Source organism: Mucor mucedo, assembly GCF_025094135.1.
Source record: "Mucor mucedo strain NRRL 3635 chromosome Unknown EV154scaffold_40, whole genome shotgun sequence".
Lineage (NCBI taxonomy): Eukaryota > Fungi > Mucoromycota > Mucoromycetes > Mucorales > Mucoraceae > Mucor > Mucor mucedo.
In genome coordinates, this window is record NW_026252324.1 from 48,797 (window position 1) to 64,719 (window position 15,923).

Here is a 15,923-nt window from a genome sequence, read left to right on the forward strand (position 1 = left end):
TGGCGCATACGTTTACGGGTGCTGTCGTGGACATTCATAAAGAACGTGTACAACACACAGCGTCACCCGAGATGGCACCTCATGGAGAAGAGACGCTAGCGATGTTTGGTAAAGATCGATTCTCTGACCTATTGACGGTGTATGATTATTTCTTGATCACCCAGTATTTACCGCGTGATGCTCTCTCATGGACAGAATATGAACGTCAAGAAAGACGGGTGAAAGGAGACGTTCAACACAAATTATTATTTTCATCCAGACGTGATGGTATGAGTTGGCAGAACTTTGTAGGGGGAATGATTGGAAAGGGATCGACGGTGATTGTGATCAAGGCAAAGGATGGATCGGTGTTTGGTGGTTATGCGGATGAACGATGGGAATGCGGTACAGAATGGTATGGTAATAGTAGTAATTTCTTGTTTCGGTTGACGGAAGGATATGGTGGATGGCCTGGGACAACAGCCAATGGACATTATCAGTACTTGTGTTGGGGTAAAAAGACATTACCGAATGGGATGGGATTGGGTGGACAATTTGAGTATGCTGGGTTATGGATGGAAACGGATTTTATGCATGGACATTCAAGAGGTGGACCATTGTGTACTACATTTGATAGTCCTCGATTGTCACGTGAGGAGAACTTTCTTGTGGATGAAGTGGAAGGTAAGGTGCAAGGGAAAACTTTTAATAAAAACAAAAACTAACCGTAAATTAAAAGTGTGGTTGGTGAAACCGTTAAAGAGAGACGAAAATGAAGAAGCAATGGAAGGTGGCGGGGTACTGAGCCACGCTCAAGATATGGAATTTATGGAAATGGCTGGTAAAAAAATGTATTCCAAGAACCTTGGTCCTGATGCTTCAGGTAAACATAAAGCATAATTAGTATTAAAATTTTCCCACGGGGGGGGGGGGGAAGGAAAAACCCTTTTTTTTTTTTTTTTTTTTATTTATACGGGTTTTTTCTTATCGGACGATCCAAATGGTGTGTTCTGCATATTGCATGATGCAGGATTTTTTTTTTTTTTCTTTTTTGGGGTGTCCTGAATTTATTTCTTGTACTTTTTTTTAACGGCAGTCAATAAAAAAAAAGATATGCTGGGATGATTAAAAAAAGACGCGTGGAATACGATGGAAAGTCTCCTGAATCAACCATTGGTAGATGACGGGATAGTAAAAGAAGAATTACTTTAAATGGACAAACCCGTGTCATCCTTGCGTCATTGAAAGGTATTTTACATTCCCCGCTGATAAATGATGCCACGTCAAAAAATGTGGAAAGAGAGAAAGAGAGAGAGAGAGAGAGAGGGCAAGGGTAAAAAAAAAAAGAGAGTATATGAAACCTTTTTTTTTTCTTTGTTTGACAATGTTTGAAGTGTGGCTTATTTTACTTACGAAACATTTTTTTTTTTTTTTTGACGTGGGGGTTGCTGAAAGAGATTGTTGTCATACTTTTTTTTGAATTCCAAACTCCATTTCAAAAAAAAAAATTTTAAACAATAAAATCTTTTTTTTTTTTAATTTTTTTAGCTAGCACTTTTTTTTTTTTTTTCAGCTGTTAAGAAATTAAAATGGATATTAACGTTACCGAAAAAGTAATTCAGACAAAGGATCTCGTGATTGAAGAGAAACAAACAACGATTGTACCAGCACCTATTCCAGAAAAGAGTGCTTGGAACGTCACTGTCGAAGTAACCGAGAAAATATCCGAAGTAGTTGCTGGTAAGTTTTTTTTTTTTTTTGACGTGGGGGGGGAGGTTCAAAGCAAGTGACTAATAATTTTTTTTTTTTTTGTAAGACTGGCCTGCACCCAAGGAAGCTGCAGTGGAGACAGAAGACACAAACGAAAAGGATAAATTTGTAGAAACTAAAGTAAAGAATAAAGGTCAATGGAAACCCTTCACACCTACACTTGTTCATGCCTCTACCGGTAGTCCTCGTGTTCCCGCTGCTAATGCTCGCAAGAACATTCGTCGTACTTCTGAACGTAAAGAGATGAAGAAACCTGCCACTGTAAACGGTGCTCGTCGTGTCTCCAAGTCCAAAGACACCACAGCTGCTCCTGCTGCTGCTAATGCTGCTGCTACTACTTCTGCTGCTGCTGCTACTGCCACGGCTGAGACACCTGTCAAGTCAGATACAAAAGAAGAAGACAAGAAACCTAAAGCTCGCTCTGTTCGTCCCAAATCTAACTACCGTTCTGGTGCACGCAAGACACCTGCCTTTATCAATATTGATGAAGACACTTTAAAGATGTACATTATGCAACAAATGTAAGTTTTTTTTTTCATCATCATCATCATGTCAAAAAAAAAATTGTAGTAGTAGTAACCTCGTCTCTCTTCTCCCCTCTCCCTCGCCTTTATAATAGTGAGTACTACTTTAGTATCGATAATTTGTGCAAGGATATCTTTTTGCGTCAGCAAATGGATGCTAATGGATTTGTTGATTTATCGTTTATTGCCAATTTCAACCGAGTCAAGGGTTTAACAACTGACATCAAGTTAATTCGTGAAGCGTTAGACAATAGCCAGATCTTGGAGGTAAAAGGTGACAAGTTACGAAAGAGAGAAGGATGGGAGACATGGTTGATGCCTGCTGTCATTCCTGGTCCTACACCTGTGACACCTGTTGTTCCCAAAACCACGACAACGGCAGCCCAAGTAGCTAAACAAAACGCACCCCCTAACCCTCAACCCACGTTAGCTTCTTTAGCAGGTACTACTTTACTCCCTGCTGTTGTTCCCAAGTTAAAGAACAATACGAGTCAACCCAAACCCAAACCTAAAGAAGAAGATGACTTGTTTGATTTTGATGATGATTGGACTGATGGTAGCCGTAGTGATACAGTCAAAAAATACTACCTTTCAGATGAAGAAGATGAGGATGAGGATGATCTTGAGATGGATGATGATACAGTTGCACGTATTATGATTGTCACCCAACGTAAACAAGATCGCTCTCACACGAATTTTAACCGAGCCAAGATCAATGAAGATATTTCAGAAATGATCAATGAGGGACTCTATCAATATGAATCTGGTCTGCGTAGTTCGAGTGGTGTGACACCTAAAGTGGGATCTGTTGGTAAAGATCAATTTGACCAATTAAAGTCGCGTGAGGCACAACATCAAGGTCATCACAATGGTGAGCAAGTGGGTACACAACTTTCGAGTACCACGATCCATGCTAAACCCATCAAGAACGATAAATCCACCCCTCGTTTCTATGCAGTTCGTCCTGAATCTTTACCCAGTTCTGCCTTCTTTGGTACGACTCCTACACGCAAGACCAACGATCAAGGTCATGTGGGTTGGGTCTTGAGTGATCAAGCCTATCATTACAACCCCAATGATTTATTATCTACAAGTTACGGTAAGAGTCCTCATACGACAGGGGAAGGGATGCTTTCCTCCTCCGTGGATACTATGGCACATTCATTTGGTAGTTTCCAACACCCCAGTCATGATTTATTGCGTGATAAGGGATTTGTTCAACACAAGTATTACAAGTATCATGCTAAGGCTTTAAGAGAGCGTAAGCAATTGGGTGTGGGTCATTCTCAAGAAATGAACACCTTGTTCCGTTTCTGGTCTCATTTCTTGCGTGATCATTTCAACAAGCGTATGTATAACGAGTTTAAGCGTTTAGCAGTTGAAGATGCCAACCAAAACTACAGGTAAGAAGAAGAAGAAAAAAAAGGAATAACCAGTGTGTGTGTTTACTAACAATTTTTTTTTTTTTTTTTTTGACAAAGATATGGCTTGGAGTGCCTCTTCCGTTTCTACTCGTATGGTTTGGAGAAGCGTTATCGTAAGGAGTTATTTGAAGATTTCCAAGAGTTGACTTTAGCAGATTATGAACGAGGACATTTGTATGGACTTGAAAAGTTCTGGGCTTATACTTATTACCGTAAAGATAAGAAGAAGAGAGAATTGAAGATTACGGATGCTTTGAACGAGTTATTACAAAAGTATAAGTCTGTGGAAGATTTCAGAAATGCGGAAGCGCCTGTTACAGAAGAAGAGACCACATACAAGGTGCCTCACCACGGTGTAAGTAGTAGTCTTGTTTTTGTTGTTGCTGTCCATTGACTCTTTTTTTTTTTTTTTTTTTTTTTGTATCTGTAGAAATCAAGAAATAGTATGACTGGTGCTACACCTGTGCCCGCTTAAGAGAGATCCTTCCCATATACATATATATAAAAAAAAAACATGCTTACCTACAACAAACAACAACAAAAAAATTTGATAGAAACTTTTTTACATTATGCAAAAAAAAAAAACAAAAAAAAAAATACTCACACACAATCACACATTTTTCTTTTTTTTTTTTTTTTTTTTTTTTCTCAAAACAAAAAATATATATACATACATAATTATTCAAAATTCCATATCTAAAAAAAAAAAAACGGGTCCGTGTGACATATTTCGCATCACATGCTTTCTTAATTTAAGCTTTTTTTTTTTTTATCCTTTCTGAAAGCCACTAAAAAAAAACAATTACGTAACACATGGTAATAGAGACAATGTGGCAAATAGGCATCTTTTTTTTTTTTCATGTGATCTTTTTTTTTTTGCAGACTGCACACACACATTTTTTTATTTTTTATTATTATTATTTTAAATTCTTTTATATCCCAATGAGCTTTACTAGTTTCAATACACAAGGAGAACCTCGAGTAAGACGTCGAGACCGTCTTCGATCGTTAGCCCAAGCAACCACGTTGACCATCAAGAAAGAAATCAACAAGTATTATGAGCCTTCAGTGACACCCCCTTCTCGAGCTCGTAGTGTCATGTCCACTACCTCCAATGAACCCATTCATAACGAAATGAAACGTACAGATACAGATGAGTTGGAGGATATGCTAGAAGATGCCTTACCGGAGGTGGTTCAACCTCAGTGTTTGATATTCCCTACCTATGCATGTCAAGTGGATCATCATCAACAAGACATTCAGTGGAAAATACATTTAGCGGGTTGGGCTTTTGCCAAACCTGGGTCCTCACGACTGGACCGGTGGTTGCTTGGTAATTTTTTTTTAAAAAAAAAAGAAGATGGATACGCTCGGGGGGAGTGTCTTTTGTACTTACTTTTTTTATATATAAATAGCGGCGGGGAGAACATATGGTGGGTTAGCAAGAGATACGGTAGAGGATACACACTTTACCAGCCTTTTAAACCAATTTCGATGTGAGACGATGAAGATGACGGATGTCAAGTTGACGTTACCGGGGATTCTTGCACAACGATTTATTGAGCAAAACGAAGACCTGTTACGACCGGATCAACAAGAAAAGATTCGAGAGTTTCGAGATTATGCAGCGTCTGTGAATACGGGTCCCAGTGGTCGATTTGAGGAGGAGATCTATTTGGACACAGCGTCTGTTAAGAAATTAAAAGAAGAAAATAAGTATTTGACAGTGGAAGCGACGTTTGCGGAAGATGGTACATATATGTATATAAAAGTTTTGATGTTATGTGTATTTTTTAACCCAAAGATGATTTTAGGTGAGCCACCGTTTAATGGATACATTGATATTATTGACCCATATGGTATTTCTGTGATCTCTGATATTGATGATACGATTAAAGTGACGGATATCTTGGATGGTAAAGATGCGATTTTACAAAACACGTTTTTTCGACAGGCACGAGAGGTACCTCATATGAGTGAAGTATTTCAGAGTTGGGCGAGTGAAGGAGCGCATGTACATTATGTGTCCAATTCACCATGGCAAGTGTACCCAGCCCTCAGTGAATTTATTGCGAGTAAACATTTTCCACGGGGTAGTATGCATTTACGGTCTGTGAGTACCCAAGATTTGATTATTGGTAAAGCGGGTAAACATAAACGAGAGATGATTCCCAAGATCCTGCGTGATTTCCCGCATCGCAAGTTTATTCTGGTAGGGGATTCAGGGGAGATTGATCCAGAAGTATTTGGGGATATCTACAAGGAGTTCCCGGATCAGATTATCAAGATATTTATTCATGATGTGACATCGCAACGTGCCATGAATGCGGATAAATTAGCCAAGGATAAACCTGATTCGTATTATAGTAGTTTTCGTAAGTTTTTGTCACGCGAGTCACGCAAGAGCTCTTCGTCTCAATTGGCGATGGATGCCATGGGCCAAACGGAGGTACCAGAGGAACAAGAAGGGTTGAACGACCCCGAAATACCGCTGTTGACGAAATTGGAGCAATTTGAGGCCCGCATGAAACGTGTCTCCCGGGACATGCGAGAAGGTGTCTTTACCGTCTTTACCTTGGCTTCTCAATTAATGTTGGATCCAGTGGTTGCAGAAGAATTCCTCATGTCAAAAACTACTGACATGGCCATTTAAGAAAAGTATCTTGTATATCCCCCCACACACACACCCTACCCATCCACCTTTTTTTTTTTTTTACATATATATATATATTTTTTTTTTAATTAAATTTAATCTTGGACCATGGTTTTGCAAAAGAGTTTAAGTCGAAATGCATCGACGCCATTGAGATAGTAACGATAAAGTCGTTTGTCCTTGATAAATCCTAAGCGTTGATATAATCCTAATGCTCCCAAATTGGTGAATTCTGTCTCCAGCACCACCTTTTTTTTTTGATGTGTTAGTTTTCTTCCTTGATTATAGATAAAGGGGGTTTTTGTTGTTATTTACCTCATCAGCATCCATGGCCTTCATGGCACGAATGGCTTGTTTGACAAGGTTGGAACCAATGGATTTTTTGCGATGAGTTTTGGAGACGGCCAACATGGCAATGTAACCTCTGAGTCTATCCTTGTGTCTATCCAATTTACATATAATGACGCCTACATAAGTATCCCCATCCATAGCCTACCCCAACCCGCTTTCTCATCATTAGAAACTTTACATTGTTTATGCAGGTCGTTAAAAAAAAAAATATTACCAAGAAGCAGAGGTTGGGCCAGTTGTGGATAAAGTAACGGTAGGTGTAAACCGAATAAGGTTCTGACAAGTCGTTTTCGATGAGGTGAATAATCTCGGGTAATTGGAGTTCGGATTGGTATTCACTGTATTGTATGCTCATCTGTGTGTGTGTGTGTGTGTAAAGAAGAAAAAGAAAGTTTTAGTGTGCTGGATGGTGACATTTTTTTTTTTTTTTAGTGGGGACTTAAAACAGTCCCAAGAGCACGCGAGAGGGAACGCCCTTTTTTTTTTTCTTTTTTTTTTTTTGTCTCGTTTTCCTACAACAAAACAACCATGGACATTGGTAAAAGAAAAGAGAAAAGAAGGGGGAAGAGAGAGAACTCATGTTGAATAGATGTGTTAAGAACGCGGTTAGACGAGGAACGAAAGACAAATCGGTTACAACAAAGTGCGATTGGGAAACTGGAGGATCAGGTGCAAAGCCTGAACACACGTTTAGGCCAAGTGCAAGGTGAATTATCCTGGACGAGACAACAATTAGCTGATACGGAAAATGAAAAAAAAAGTCTACAAAGGCAACTACAAGAGGTGCGAGCCACACCAGGTAACAAAAAAAAAAATGAAAAGAAAAAGGGGGGGGGGCTCTCTCTTTATAGCCTTTTTTTTAAAAAAAAAAAATAATGTGTAGAAGAAACAGGTGAATTGAAACGGTTTCAGGAGATTGCTCATTCGACTACATTGGAAAATAAAGAATTAAGAGATATGGTGAAATCGTTAGGTGATATTAATCAAGGTAAGTCTTTCTAAGGCATGGATAGGCCTACCCCTCCCCCTTTTTTTTTTTATATTTTAATAAATGATGTGTTAGGCTTAGTGGAAGAATCAGAGGAACTCAAGTATCAATTGAATGACAGGTGCAGCACAATCACAAACTTGAACAGATTGATCGATATACAATCCAATCAAATCAAAGGTAGCACACACAGACATGTATCTATATACATTTTGGGGGAACTGACTATTCTTTCTAGACCTCAACAATCAACATACCCAACAGTTTCAAGAAAATAAGCAACTAAACCGATTGTATGTTTTTTTTTTTTTTTAATACAAATCTAAACATTTTTGTTTTTTTTTAAACAAAAAGGGGACTGACACATATACACACACTTTAGATGGAATTCCAATAGCAAACGAAATGCATCCTCTCAAAAACTATTCGCACCGAAAAATACACACTTGGTCCAACAATCCATCAGTTCTATGCTATCGAAAAACGATGAAGATAAACACCCGTATAATGATTATGACGATGATGATTTTGTTATGGATCCACGTACCACCATTGAACATAGTCGAAGAAAAGGAAAGGCACGCGATAACCAAGAGCAATTTCAGTTAGATACACCCGTCTCTTTTGGACGATCCTCACAAAAACGTAAAGCAGATGTATCTCCTCCACTTTTACCTACACGAGTACCAACCACCACCACAGCAGCAGCAGCAGCAGCAGCAGTAGCGAAAAAGTCAGAACCTACTTTGGTTTATATCGATTCATGGTCTTTGGATTCTCATGAGGTGGAACCTAACAGTATAAAACATGAAACATCCTTACACGAAGACGAGCCACCTTTATTACCACAGGAAGAAGAGGTATCGTTGTTGCAACAAGAAGAGGAGAATGTACCCTTGTTGCAAAAAGAAAAAAATACTGCTGCTATGAAACAAGAAGAGGAAAGCCCACCCTTGACGAATCAACGACAGGCTTTAAAAGTAGTGCCTACCAACATTAAGAACTTGGCTAGCAAAGTACAGGTGGAGGTAAAACATAACCATGATGGTGGTAAGGGAACCTGTAATGCTTGTGAAAAGGTAAAGAGGTAAAAGATTGTATTTTGTGAGGGGTATGCTAATTTTTTGTTCTCTTGTTAGTTTTATGGTACGGATGCGATGCCTGATCCTCGTAATCGAAACAATATGATAACACCTGCAGATCGACAGTCCAATCATTCTCGACATCGGCCAAGAGAAAAGACACCACCTGGATTTTGGGAATTAACCTTTCCTACTCAATCAACCACCTGAATTTCATAAAAAGGGGGAGCCTTCAACTAACTTAATTTATGCTCATAATAATAAAAATGAAGTCTTTTTTTTTAGGCTGTCATTTAACATGATATCAGACACAAACAGTAACTTAAATTTAACTAGCAATTGACTCTGGTCACAAAAAAATAACGATATGTTTTTCTATTTCGACACATCCTAGTTGGCAACAACGAGAGCAAATTTAGACTCAGATATCTTTTATGCATAATGTAGGAAGTGGAAATTAGGATGCCCATTTCTCACTCTATTAAGGGTATGATTTAATACAAATTTTTTTAAGCCAATAAACTAGTCTGTTGTTGAAAGGGGGTATTCAATCATGAAAATAAAAAAGATAGGTCCAATAAGATTTTAATTTTAAGAGGTTGCAAAAAACGTCCTGCTAAATATTTTTAAAAAATAAGCCCATGAAATTTTAAAATAAGAAACACTTGCAAACAACTCCCAAGCAAGTCAGAGCTTGGTAAATTGTCTATATGTGTTTCAGTAGTAACTTGTAATGACATTGAAGCAGATTTTTATGGAAAACAGAAATCGATCATCCCATGAAGTTTAGATGATATGGCATGTCAATCGACGTGTAGACCATCGCGTGATTCTAAAAAAATACGTTTATTTGAAAAAAAATACGGAGTTCTAGACATTTCCTTCTATTTAACAGTATCATAACTTTTCTAGTTGAAAACAAGTAAAAGGTTGTCTATAGACTTACGTATATCAGTCATTTCGTGAGAAAAAAGATATAAAAGCACTGCCAAGCAGCTGTTCTAATAAAATTACGCGAAGCGAAAATATAAGAGAAGACGGGGAATTATTTAGTTTGTGTGTACGTGGATTACCAAAGAGAAGCTCATTTTTTTAAAAAAAAAGACGATGTTATTTTAAAAAAGCAATACTTTATTTATTAAAAAAAGATACACACTAGCCACTCTACAAAAGAGTGTTGCCCAGGAATGGCCGCGCGGAGGCTTGTATCTATGCATTCCCTTCTCGAATCTTTTATTTATAAGAAAAGACGAGAGCGTAAAGAGCAGAAAACCTAAAAAAAAAACCATACTGATAAGCAGTAGATTACCTTAATTTTGAGAAACTTGCCCCATTATACAAAAAGTATACAGCATTTCTATGGCGGTATAGAAGATGTATAGAAAATCAATAGCGGAAACGGACATGATACACCCCAACGATCACTACAGGATTTATGATGCCGGTAAAGGGGACGCCACACCCACGGGAGAATTTTCCTCACAGCCACAAGATCCAACAACCCACATACTCCCTCCGGTTTTAGACACTTACCCCGTTCACATCAAGACATACCATGCAACACTGAAAAGCTCACCAGAAGGTCCCCCAAAGATACTAGACGTCTCCAGGTCCCAAAGAGTTCTCTAAAAGATTACTCGCCAGCACATCACTAAATATAAGCGCCGTTGTTAAGTGATGATCGTCTCGAACTTTTTCTAAAAGTTAAAATCTGTCTGTCTTTTATACCTTTTTTTTTTTTTTTTTTTTTTTTTTGTTTATTTGTTTCAGCCAAGAAAAATTCATTGGTACATGTGAACACCATTTGAAAAAAAAAGGTATCTTGATGACATAAGATTTCTATCAAAGAAAAATATGTTAGTTTTTTTTTTGAATAAGTAAAAGTAAAAAGCTTTGAAGAATAGCACACTTGTTATAAAGTAGGTAAATATCTTTCTTTGTGACTAGTAGCACTTTTTTTGAAATAGATTTAAACATCCAGAAACCCTTTTTTTTTTTTTTTTTTTTTTTATTATTTGTTTATTTGTTTATGCTGCGATAATCAAATCGATCTTGTTTTCCCTATTTTAGTTTGTTTATGACAAGAATTATATGTCTGGTAGTAAAGAGAACATAGAGTACTAGATGAAATAATCTCTGGTAGACAATCTGCGATGGAATCATCGATAAGAAGAGTTTATGAGGTAAAACAAATGTAAACGGTTGCTAAAAAAAGGGGGGGTGGACTTTTTAGGTAACTCTTTAATATAAACAAATGTAACAGTCATCTCTCCCCCACACCTAAGAAAAAAAAAACTACCTTGGGAGGTTGTTGATATAATCAGTCCTATATGATTCATATTCATTTCATAACTGCTGAGATAAAGTTATGTGCACTAGAGTCTGTAATACGATTGAGAATAGAGCCATGGTTCTATCATCAGACCTTTTACTAAAAAGCTGGACTGTTGGTATTTAAGCAGAGTTATTATATCATGAAAACACATCTAATTGATTTCAGACATCGTACTTGAATGGTATAGTAACTTTAAAAAAAAAATTTCATTAGATCTACATAATGTCAATCATCTGGCTGTCTTGTACACAATAGGCACGTCCCCGTGACTTCATATGGCAGAAATATCAAGTAGATGCCCAATAGAATCTTTTTTTACGGTGCGTGCGTTTCAATTTTGAAAGGCTGTTGATAACAATGCATCTTAACTAGATTTGTTTCTAATAGATACAACCGGGTGTGATGTAAAATACATAGCAATATTCTAGGTAAAAATATAAACCTCGTTAGGCGCCACTGTCGTATATAGCCTTCGGGGGTTTAAAAATGCTTGCCCGCATATAAACAATAAATACTGCAGGTATAGAGAAAAAAAAAGGGGACCACGGACCAGGTAGTAATTTTTAAATCGGCACACGTATGACTATTGCTTTTGGATGCCGATCTCACGCAAAACTAAATTTCGAATGCCTGTTTCATCTGTAACGAACACCTTTTTTTTTTCTTTTCCAGAAGAACAACATCCACAACAGAATAATGAGAGTAGAATTCCCATTTTTTTTTTATATATATACAGGGAAAATTTGAAGAATAGATGCTACCAATCTTTTTTTTTTTTTTTTATCAGGCTACATTTAAAATCCTGAAACCAATAATTATTTTGGCTATAAAAGTTCAAAGTCCTGATTATGAGGCAGTAATTAAAAGAATTAATTAAAAAAAAAAGGTTATGCAAGAGTCAAACCCGCCACTGCTAAAAAGGTCAGAATAATTAAGGGCTTATTGATCTTGGTACTTAAATCATTCAATATAAGCATACTCAACAGAAAAAGTACACTCTATAGACAACGTCTGAAAAAAAAAAGGACAGAACGGATAGATGGTTATATTGATGTCAACTAAAGTTTAATTTAGTGATAACTAGCCCTGTCTGTAATTTTATTATACTTTCTAAAAGGGAAAAGACAATTGTGGCAACCCCATCACCTTCTTGTACAGCAAATAATTGCCTAGAGTAATTTTTTTTTTTTTTAATAAGCTGCGGGATGCTTTAAAAAGTCTAATATAGCCTGTATAAAAATTAAACAGGGAAAGTTTCGGAGAGTCTTAGTGAGTATGATTAGCGTTTTTTTTTTTTTTGGACTTTTAGAGTGTAGCAACATTCTTTTAGAGGACGCGTAAAATCTGAACAACAAACTATCTACTTTGCTTGACGGGCGAGCGGAGGAGGTCTGCAATTACGGATTAGATACCGAGAAGAGAATGGCGGCAAATATCTAATTTTAATGGTGTGACAATAACTTTATGTATGAAGACTGTATTTATGTGGGACCACCCATTAGATCCCTTTTGTTTGTTATAGCTTTTTTTTTTATTATTGATTTCTAAAGCCGCCGGCTACAAATACAATACACGTTTGAGTGCAGAAGAAACTTGATTTTTTATTTTTGTTATATAGTTGAAGAAATACAGCTTGTTTTTTTTTTTTAATTGCAAATACACAAATAGATATTTAAATTTCGGGATCGATTGTTTTACTAATAAACAAAAACAATGTGGGGGCTATTATTATTGTCCTAATTTATACTAGAAGCAAAAGTGCGTAATTTATATCCTGTCTTGACCCTAACAATCAGCATGCACAAACTATAAATAAATTTTCAAAGGGGGGGTCAACATCGGGTACCCGTCATTTCTTTCACAAAACAAGCAAAAAAAAAAAAGGCCTTTTTATTCAAAGTGGCAAATAACAAAAAAAAAAGTCGTGGAAGTTTATATATGAAATAGAGATGAAAATATGTTATATAATGGGAAGGGGGGTGGGGGGAATGAATCTTTTTTTTTTTTTTATGGTAGAGTTAAATAATTTCATTGTTACATTTTTTTTTTTTAGGCGGTGATCTTGAAAGCACCTGATTGGAAACTACATGTTTCTCCCTTGACTTGACTGGTAACATCAATCTTGTAGTAGTAGACAGCATCGGCTTCAAAGTTGTCACTGGGGATACGAAGTTGATCCTTGATAGTGAAAGCATTGGCTAAAGCCTCTTTACCAACCCAGATAGTATCGACCATCTTATCGGGACCTTCGAGAGCTCTGTAGACCTCAACCTTGGTTAAAGCATCGGTTTGAGAAGCACTGTCACGTTGCAAGACGATGGCGACATGAGAGTTTTGCTTTTGAGTCTCACCTTCAGCAGGACTCTTCACGGTTAAACCGAAACAACCCTTGGCAAACTCAGGCTTGTAATAAGTAACGTCGTCTAATGATTGAGCATAAGATGTGAAACCAGCTTCGTTGGTGTGAGAGTCAGTGGCGACCTTGAATGTACGGGAAGTTTTGATACAGTCAGGACCATGTTGGCCATCAATCATGTTGGTAACCCAGACACTATTATTATGCATAATTAGTTATGTAACCATGGTTTTCCTTCTTTCCTTCTTTTCACTTACCGATAATAGTAGAGACCGGCAGCAGTGTCTTGAGGGATTTGATCAGAGATGGAAGCGGATGTTTGCAAGTTGTATTGACCAGCCCAAGTATTCTTAATATATTTAGGTGTACCTTCACTATCAACTGAATACAACTATTAAAAAAAGCGGTGTAGGTTAGTAAAAAGCTACATGCATCCTTAATTGTATTTTACATACATCAAGACCGGTAATTGTCTTTTCATGACTATTAGCTACACGAGCTATAAATAAAAAAAAAAAAAAAATAAAAAAAATTAATGAGTCAATAGTGCAGAAATCCCCTTTCTCCGCAAATGCACTTACTGACTGTAACGGTGGCATTGCTTCCAGACACGAGGACATCGGTATCGAGTGGGGTAGTTACTTCAAGCCCTGAATTCTAGAAAGTTAGTATGTGGTTATACATATTTGTTGTCTAGGCTATTTACCGTCACAGAATTCAGCAATAATATCGGTATAACTATCTGCTTTGACAGCAGCTGATAAAAAGGTAAGAGCAAAAACGGAAGCAGCTGCAATAGAGAATTTCATTGTGAATAGGTTGTGATTGGGAGGGGATGGGTTTATTTTATTGTCTAACAAAGAAAGAGAAAAAAAAAAGAGAGAAAAAGGAAGGAAAAAAAAAAAGAAAATGATTTTTATAAATCCGTTTTTATATCCAACTTAGAAGTTGTTTAGAAGGAGTTCATAATTAATGTGACACGCCTTGACGAATAAAGAAATGTAAATTAAAATATTTATAGATTATTATTTTTTATTTTTCCACTCAAACTACTGGTTGTTATTGATTTTGAATCTACCAGAATCGAATAAACATTCATGACCTTCCTGCTCAATCAGAGCACTATATTTATACATGTTAGTAATTAGCCATATATAAATACCCTGGGCCATCATTACCTGAACCAATATGTATTTGGTAAATCAAGGTCACCCAAATTTTGCTGGATAGCCGATACTTTTAAAAGATCGTCTTCTCCGGTCCAGACTTCCTTTGTAACTTCACTTCCATCTTTTTCATGTAAAAGCAAAACCTTTTTCAAGACGCTATTTTTGTACGTATTACCTATATCATTCGTTTTAGCCCGCGTCCCCCTTTCTTTTTTTCTTTTTTTTTTCTCTCTATTGTGCATGTAATAAACCCCCCCCTTCCCTTTTTTTTTTGGTCTTACCAAGTATTAAATAAGTGGATGTCTGATCCTCTGTTCGGTCGATAACAGAATCTGTTTTTGGATATAATATTTCAATACCTATTAAAGATGGTTAATTTCTTGTTTATGTCCTATAATTAAAACTATAATGTTCACCTTGGCATGCTTGTTGTGCAAAAATCAAATGCCCCGATAATAAGATACAAACTGACAATAAAAGTTTCATTTGATCCTTGATGATTTGCCTTTTTAGAAAATAAAAAAATATAAAATATAAAAAAAAAAAGAGGAAACACGAAATAGACGCACTGTTTCCACCGTCAGTTGGACACTTTTGTGGAAATATTGGTCGGATTTTAAAATATGATTGGTTGCTCTTTCTTAGATTTCCAATTGGTCATTTCTTTTGGTCTCTTTTTTTTTTTTACTTTTGGGTCACTTTCAAAGCTTGAAATTATAGCATTATCATGGAAAAAACTACATAAGCACCTTACTCTTACACTGTTCAAATCTTTTCACTAAATATTGAATTATAATCAAAAGATGAGCATTAGGTAGTGTTATACCTACTCATTAAACTAAAAAATCTGAATCGAGACGGGGTAGAACCCGAGTCTGGTAGATGTGATGTCAGTAAAACCTACACATATTATCTAAAGTGTACTTCTACTCACATGATTAGATTTTTTCAAGTGTGATCCGTGTCTATGCCTATAATTTTTTTTGTTGAAGCTGAATGATCCTCATAACGTGCGCTTCAGTAAGGGTACATTTTACTGCTGAGTCGCTGATAAAAAAAATAACCAAGTTTAGCACTTCATATATGAAATCTTTGATAGGTTTATATTTGTTTGTGTATTTTTATGGACATTTCTATCCTAATTCTATTTATAACTAATTATTTTTGTAATAAGATAAATTTATCTATGATACGGTCGAAATACAATATTTCTGAATTGACTTCGTTTACAAAAGATTCATTCCATTCTTGAATGGTGTATTACTTCGAAAGTTCGTGTATGATAATGAACT

The 15,923-nt window shown here is 36.5% G+C and overlaps 8 protein-coding genes across 8 annotated transcripts; 5 read left to right on the forward strand and 3 right to left on the reverse strand.

The window, feature by feature from the left end:
* Window positions 1-296: 296 nt before the first annotated feature.
* Window positions 297-879, forward strand: EV154DRAFT_419921 (TLD-domain-containing protein; the record flags this gene model as incomplete). The annotated part of the gene is made up of 2 exons (XM_051595927.1): window positions 297-663; window positions 719-879. 2 exons carry the CDS (start codon window positions 297-299, stop codon window positions 877-879), a joined length of 528 nt encoding a protein of 175 aa, XP_051458126.1.
* A 648-nt stretch (window positions 880-1,527) lies between these two features.
* EV154DRAFT_506986 (uncharacterized protein) lies at window positions 1,528-4,320 on the forward strand. Its single transcript, XM_051601351.1, has 5 exons — window positions 1,528-1,719; window positions 1,796-2,270; window positions 2,369-3,676; window positions 3,755-4,052; window positions 4,128-4,320. Exons 1-5 carry the CDS (start codon window positions 1,569-1,571, stop codon window positions 4,170-4,172), a joined length of 2,277 nt encoding a protein of 758 aa, XP_051458127.1. The 5' UTR covers window positions 1,528-1,568; the 3' UTR covers window positions 4,173-4,320.
* A 1,475-nt stretch (window positions 4,321-5,795) lies between these two features.
* EV154DRAFT_419908 (uncharacterized protein) lies at window positions 5,796-6,350 on the forward strand (the record flags this gene model as incomplete). Its single annotated transcript, XM_051595926.1, has 1 exon — window positions 5,796-6,350. One exon carries the CDS (start codon window positions 5,796-5,798, stop codon window positions 6,348-6,350), a length of 555 nt encoding a protein of 184 aa, XP_051458128.1.
* A 62-nt stretch (window positions 6,351-6,412) lies between these two features.
* Window positions 6,413-7,152, reverse strand: EV154DRAFT_506994 (putative acyltransfersase). The gene is made up of 3 exons (XM_051601352.1): window positions 6,916-7,152; window positions 6,666-6,842; window positions 6,413-6,598 (listed from the first exon to the last, which is right to left on the reverse strand). The coding sequence occupies exons 1-3, from the start codon at window positions 7,054-7,056 to the stop codon at window positions 6,446-6,448; spliced, it is 471 nt and encodes a 156-aa protein (XP_051458129.1). The 5' UTR covers window positions 7,057-7,152; the 3' UTR covers window positions 6,413-6,445.
* Window positions 7,153-9,315, forward strand: EV154DRAFT_506996 (uncharacterized protein). Its single transcript, XM_051601353.1, has 7 exons — window positions 7,153-7,239; window positions 7,291-7,500; window positions 7,585-7,689; window positions 7,765-7,869; window positions 7,928-7,982; window positions 8,072-8,768; window positions 8,829-9,315. Exons 1-7 carry the CDS (start codon window positions 7,230-7,232, stop codon window positions 8,979-8,981), a joined length of 1,335 nt encoding a protein of 444 aa, XP_051458130.1. The 5' UTR covers window positions 7,153-7,229; the 3' UTR covers window positions 8,982-9,315.
* Window positions 9,316-9,933: 618 nt separating this feature from the next.
* Window positions 9,934-11,588, forward strand: EV154DRAFT_551257 (uncharacterized protein). Its single transcript, XM_051604969.1, has 3 exons — window positions 9,934-10,381; window positions 10,879-10,954; window positions 11,362-11,588. The coding sequence occupies exons 1-3, from the start codon at window positions 10,146-10,148 to the stop codon at window positions 11,410-11,412; spliced, it is 363 nt and encodes a 120-aa protein (XP_051458131.1). The 5' UTR covers window positions 9,934-10,145; the 3' UTR covers window positions 11,413-11,588.
* Window positions 11,589-13,155: 1,567 nt separating this feature from the next.
* EV154DRAFT_537814 (uncharacterized protein) lies at window positions 13,156-14,271 on the reverse strand (the record flags this gene model as incomplete). The annotated part of the gene is made up of 5 exons (XM_051604233.1): window positions 13,156-13,657; window positions 13,720-13,853; window positions 13,918-13,961; window positions 14,044-14,112; window positions 14,169-14,271. The coding sequence occupies 5 exons, from the start codon at window positions 14,269-14,271 to the stop codon at window positions 13,156-13,158; spliced, it is 852 nt and encodes a 283-aa protein (XP_051458132.1).
* Window positions 14,272-14,366: 95 nt separating this feature from the next.
* Window positions 14,367-15,177, reverse strand: EV154DRAFT_507001 (uncharacterized protein). The gene is made up of 4 exons (XM_051601354.1): window positions 15,048-15,177; window positions 14,913-14,990; window positions 14,641-14,806; window positions 14,367-14,584 (listed from the first exon to the last, which is right to left on the reverse strand). Exons 1-4 carry the CDS (start codon window positions 15,115-15,117, stop codon window positions 14,512-14,514), a joined length of 387 nt encoding a protein of 128 aa, XP_051458133.1. The 5' UTR covers window positions 15,118-15,177; the 3' UTR covers window positions 14,367-14,511.
* Window positions 15,178-15,923: the final 746 nt, after the last annotated feature.

Bases quoted from the DNA above. Each gene is read 5' to 3' on its own strand.
- EV154DRAFT_506986 (XM_051601351.1), top strand. From the start codon at position 1,569: ATGGATATTAACGTTACCGAAAAAGTAATTCAGACAAAGGATCTCGTG. The intron at 1,720-1,795 runs GTAAGTTTTTTT...TTTTTTTGTAAG, and splicing joins AATATCCGAAGTAGTTGCTG to ACTGGCCTGCACCCAAGGAA. The intron at 2,271-2,368 runs GTAAGTTTTTTT...CCTTTATAATAG, and splicing joins ATGTACATTATGCAACAAAT to TGAGTACTACTTTAGTATCG.
- EV154DRAFT_506994 (XM_051601352.1), bottom strand. From the start codon at position 7,056: ATGAGCATACAATACAGTGAATACCAATCCGAACTCCAATTACCCGAG. The intron at 6,843-6,915 runs GTAATATTTTTT...GGGTTGGGGTAG, and splicing joins GGCCCAACCTCTGCTTCTTG to GCTATGGATGGGGATACTTA. The intron at 6,599-6,665 runs GTAAATAACAAC...CAAAAAAAAAAG, and splicing joins AGGCCATGGATGCTGATGAG to GTGGTGCTGGAGACAGAATT.
- EV154DRAFT_506996 (XM_051601353.1), top strand. The intron at 7,870-7,927 runs GTAGCACACACA...TATTCTTTCTAG, and splicing joins ACAATCCAATCAAATCAAAG to ACCTCAACAATCAACATACC. The intron at 7,983-8,071 runs GTATGTTTTTTT...CACACACTTTAG, and splicing joins AATAAGCAACTAAACCGATT to ATGGAATTCCAATAGCAAAC.
- EV154DRAFT_551257 (XM_051604969.1), top strand. From the start codon at position 10,146: ATGTATAGAAAATCAATAGCGGAAACGGACATGATACACCCCAACGAT. The intron at 10,382-10,878 runs GTCCCAAAGAGT...CTGGTAGTAAAG, and splicing joins AAGATACTAGACGTCTCCAG to AGAACATAGAGTACTAGATG. The intron at 10,955-11,361 runs GTAAAACAAATG...TGTACACAATAG, and splicing joins CGATAAGAAGAGTTTATGAG to GCACGTCCCCGTGACTTCAT.
- EV154DRAFT_507001 (XM_051601354.1), bottom strand. From the start codon at position 15,117: ATGAAACTTTTATTGTCAGTTTGTATCTTATTATCGGGGCATTTGATT. The intron at 14,991-15,047 runs GTGAACATTATA...CATCTTTAATAG, and splicing joins TGCACAACAAGCATGCCAAG to GTATTGAAATATTATATCCA. The intron at 14,585-14,640 runs GTAATGATGGCC...GTATAAATATAG, and splicing joins CCAAATACATATTGGTTCAG to TGCTCTGATTGAGCAGGAAG.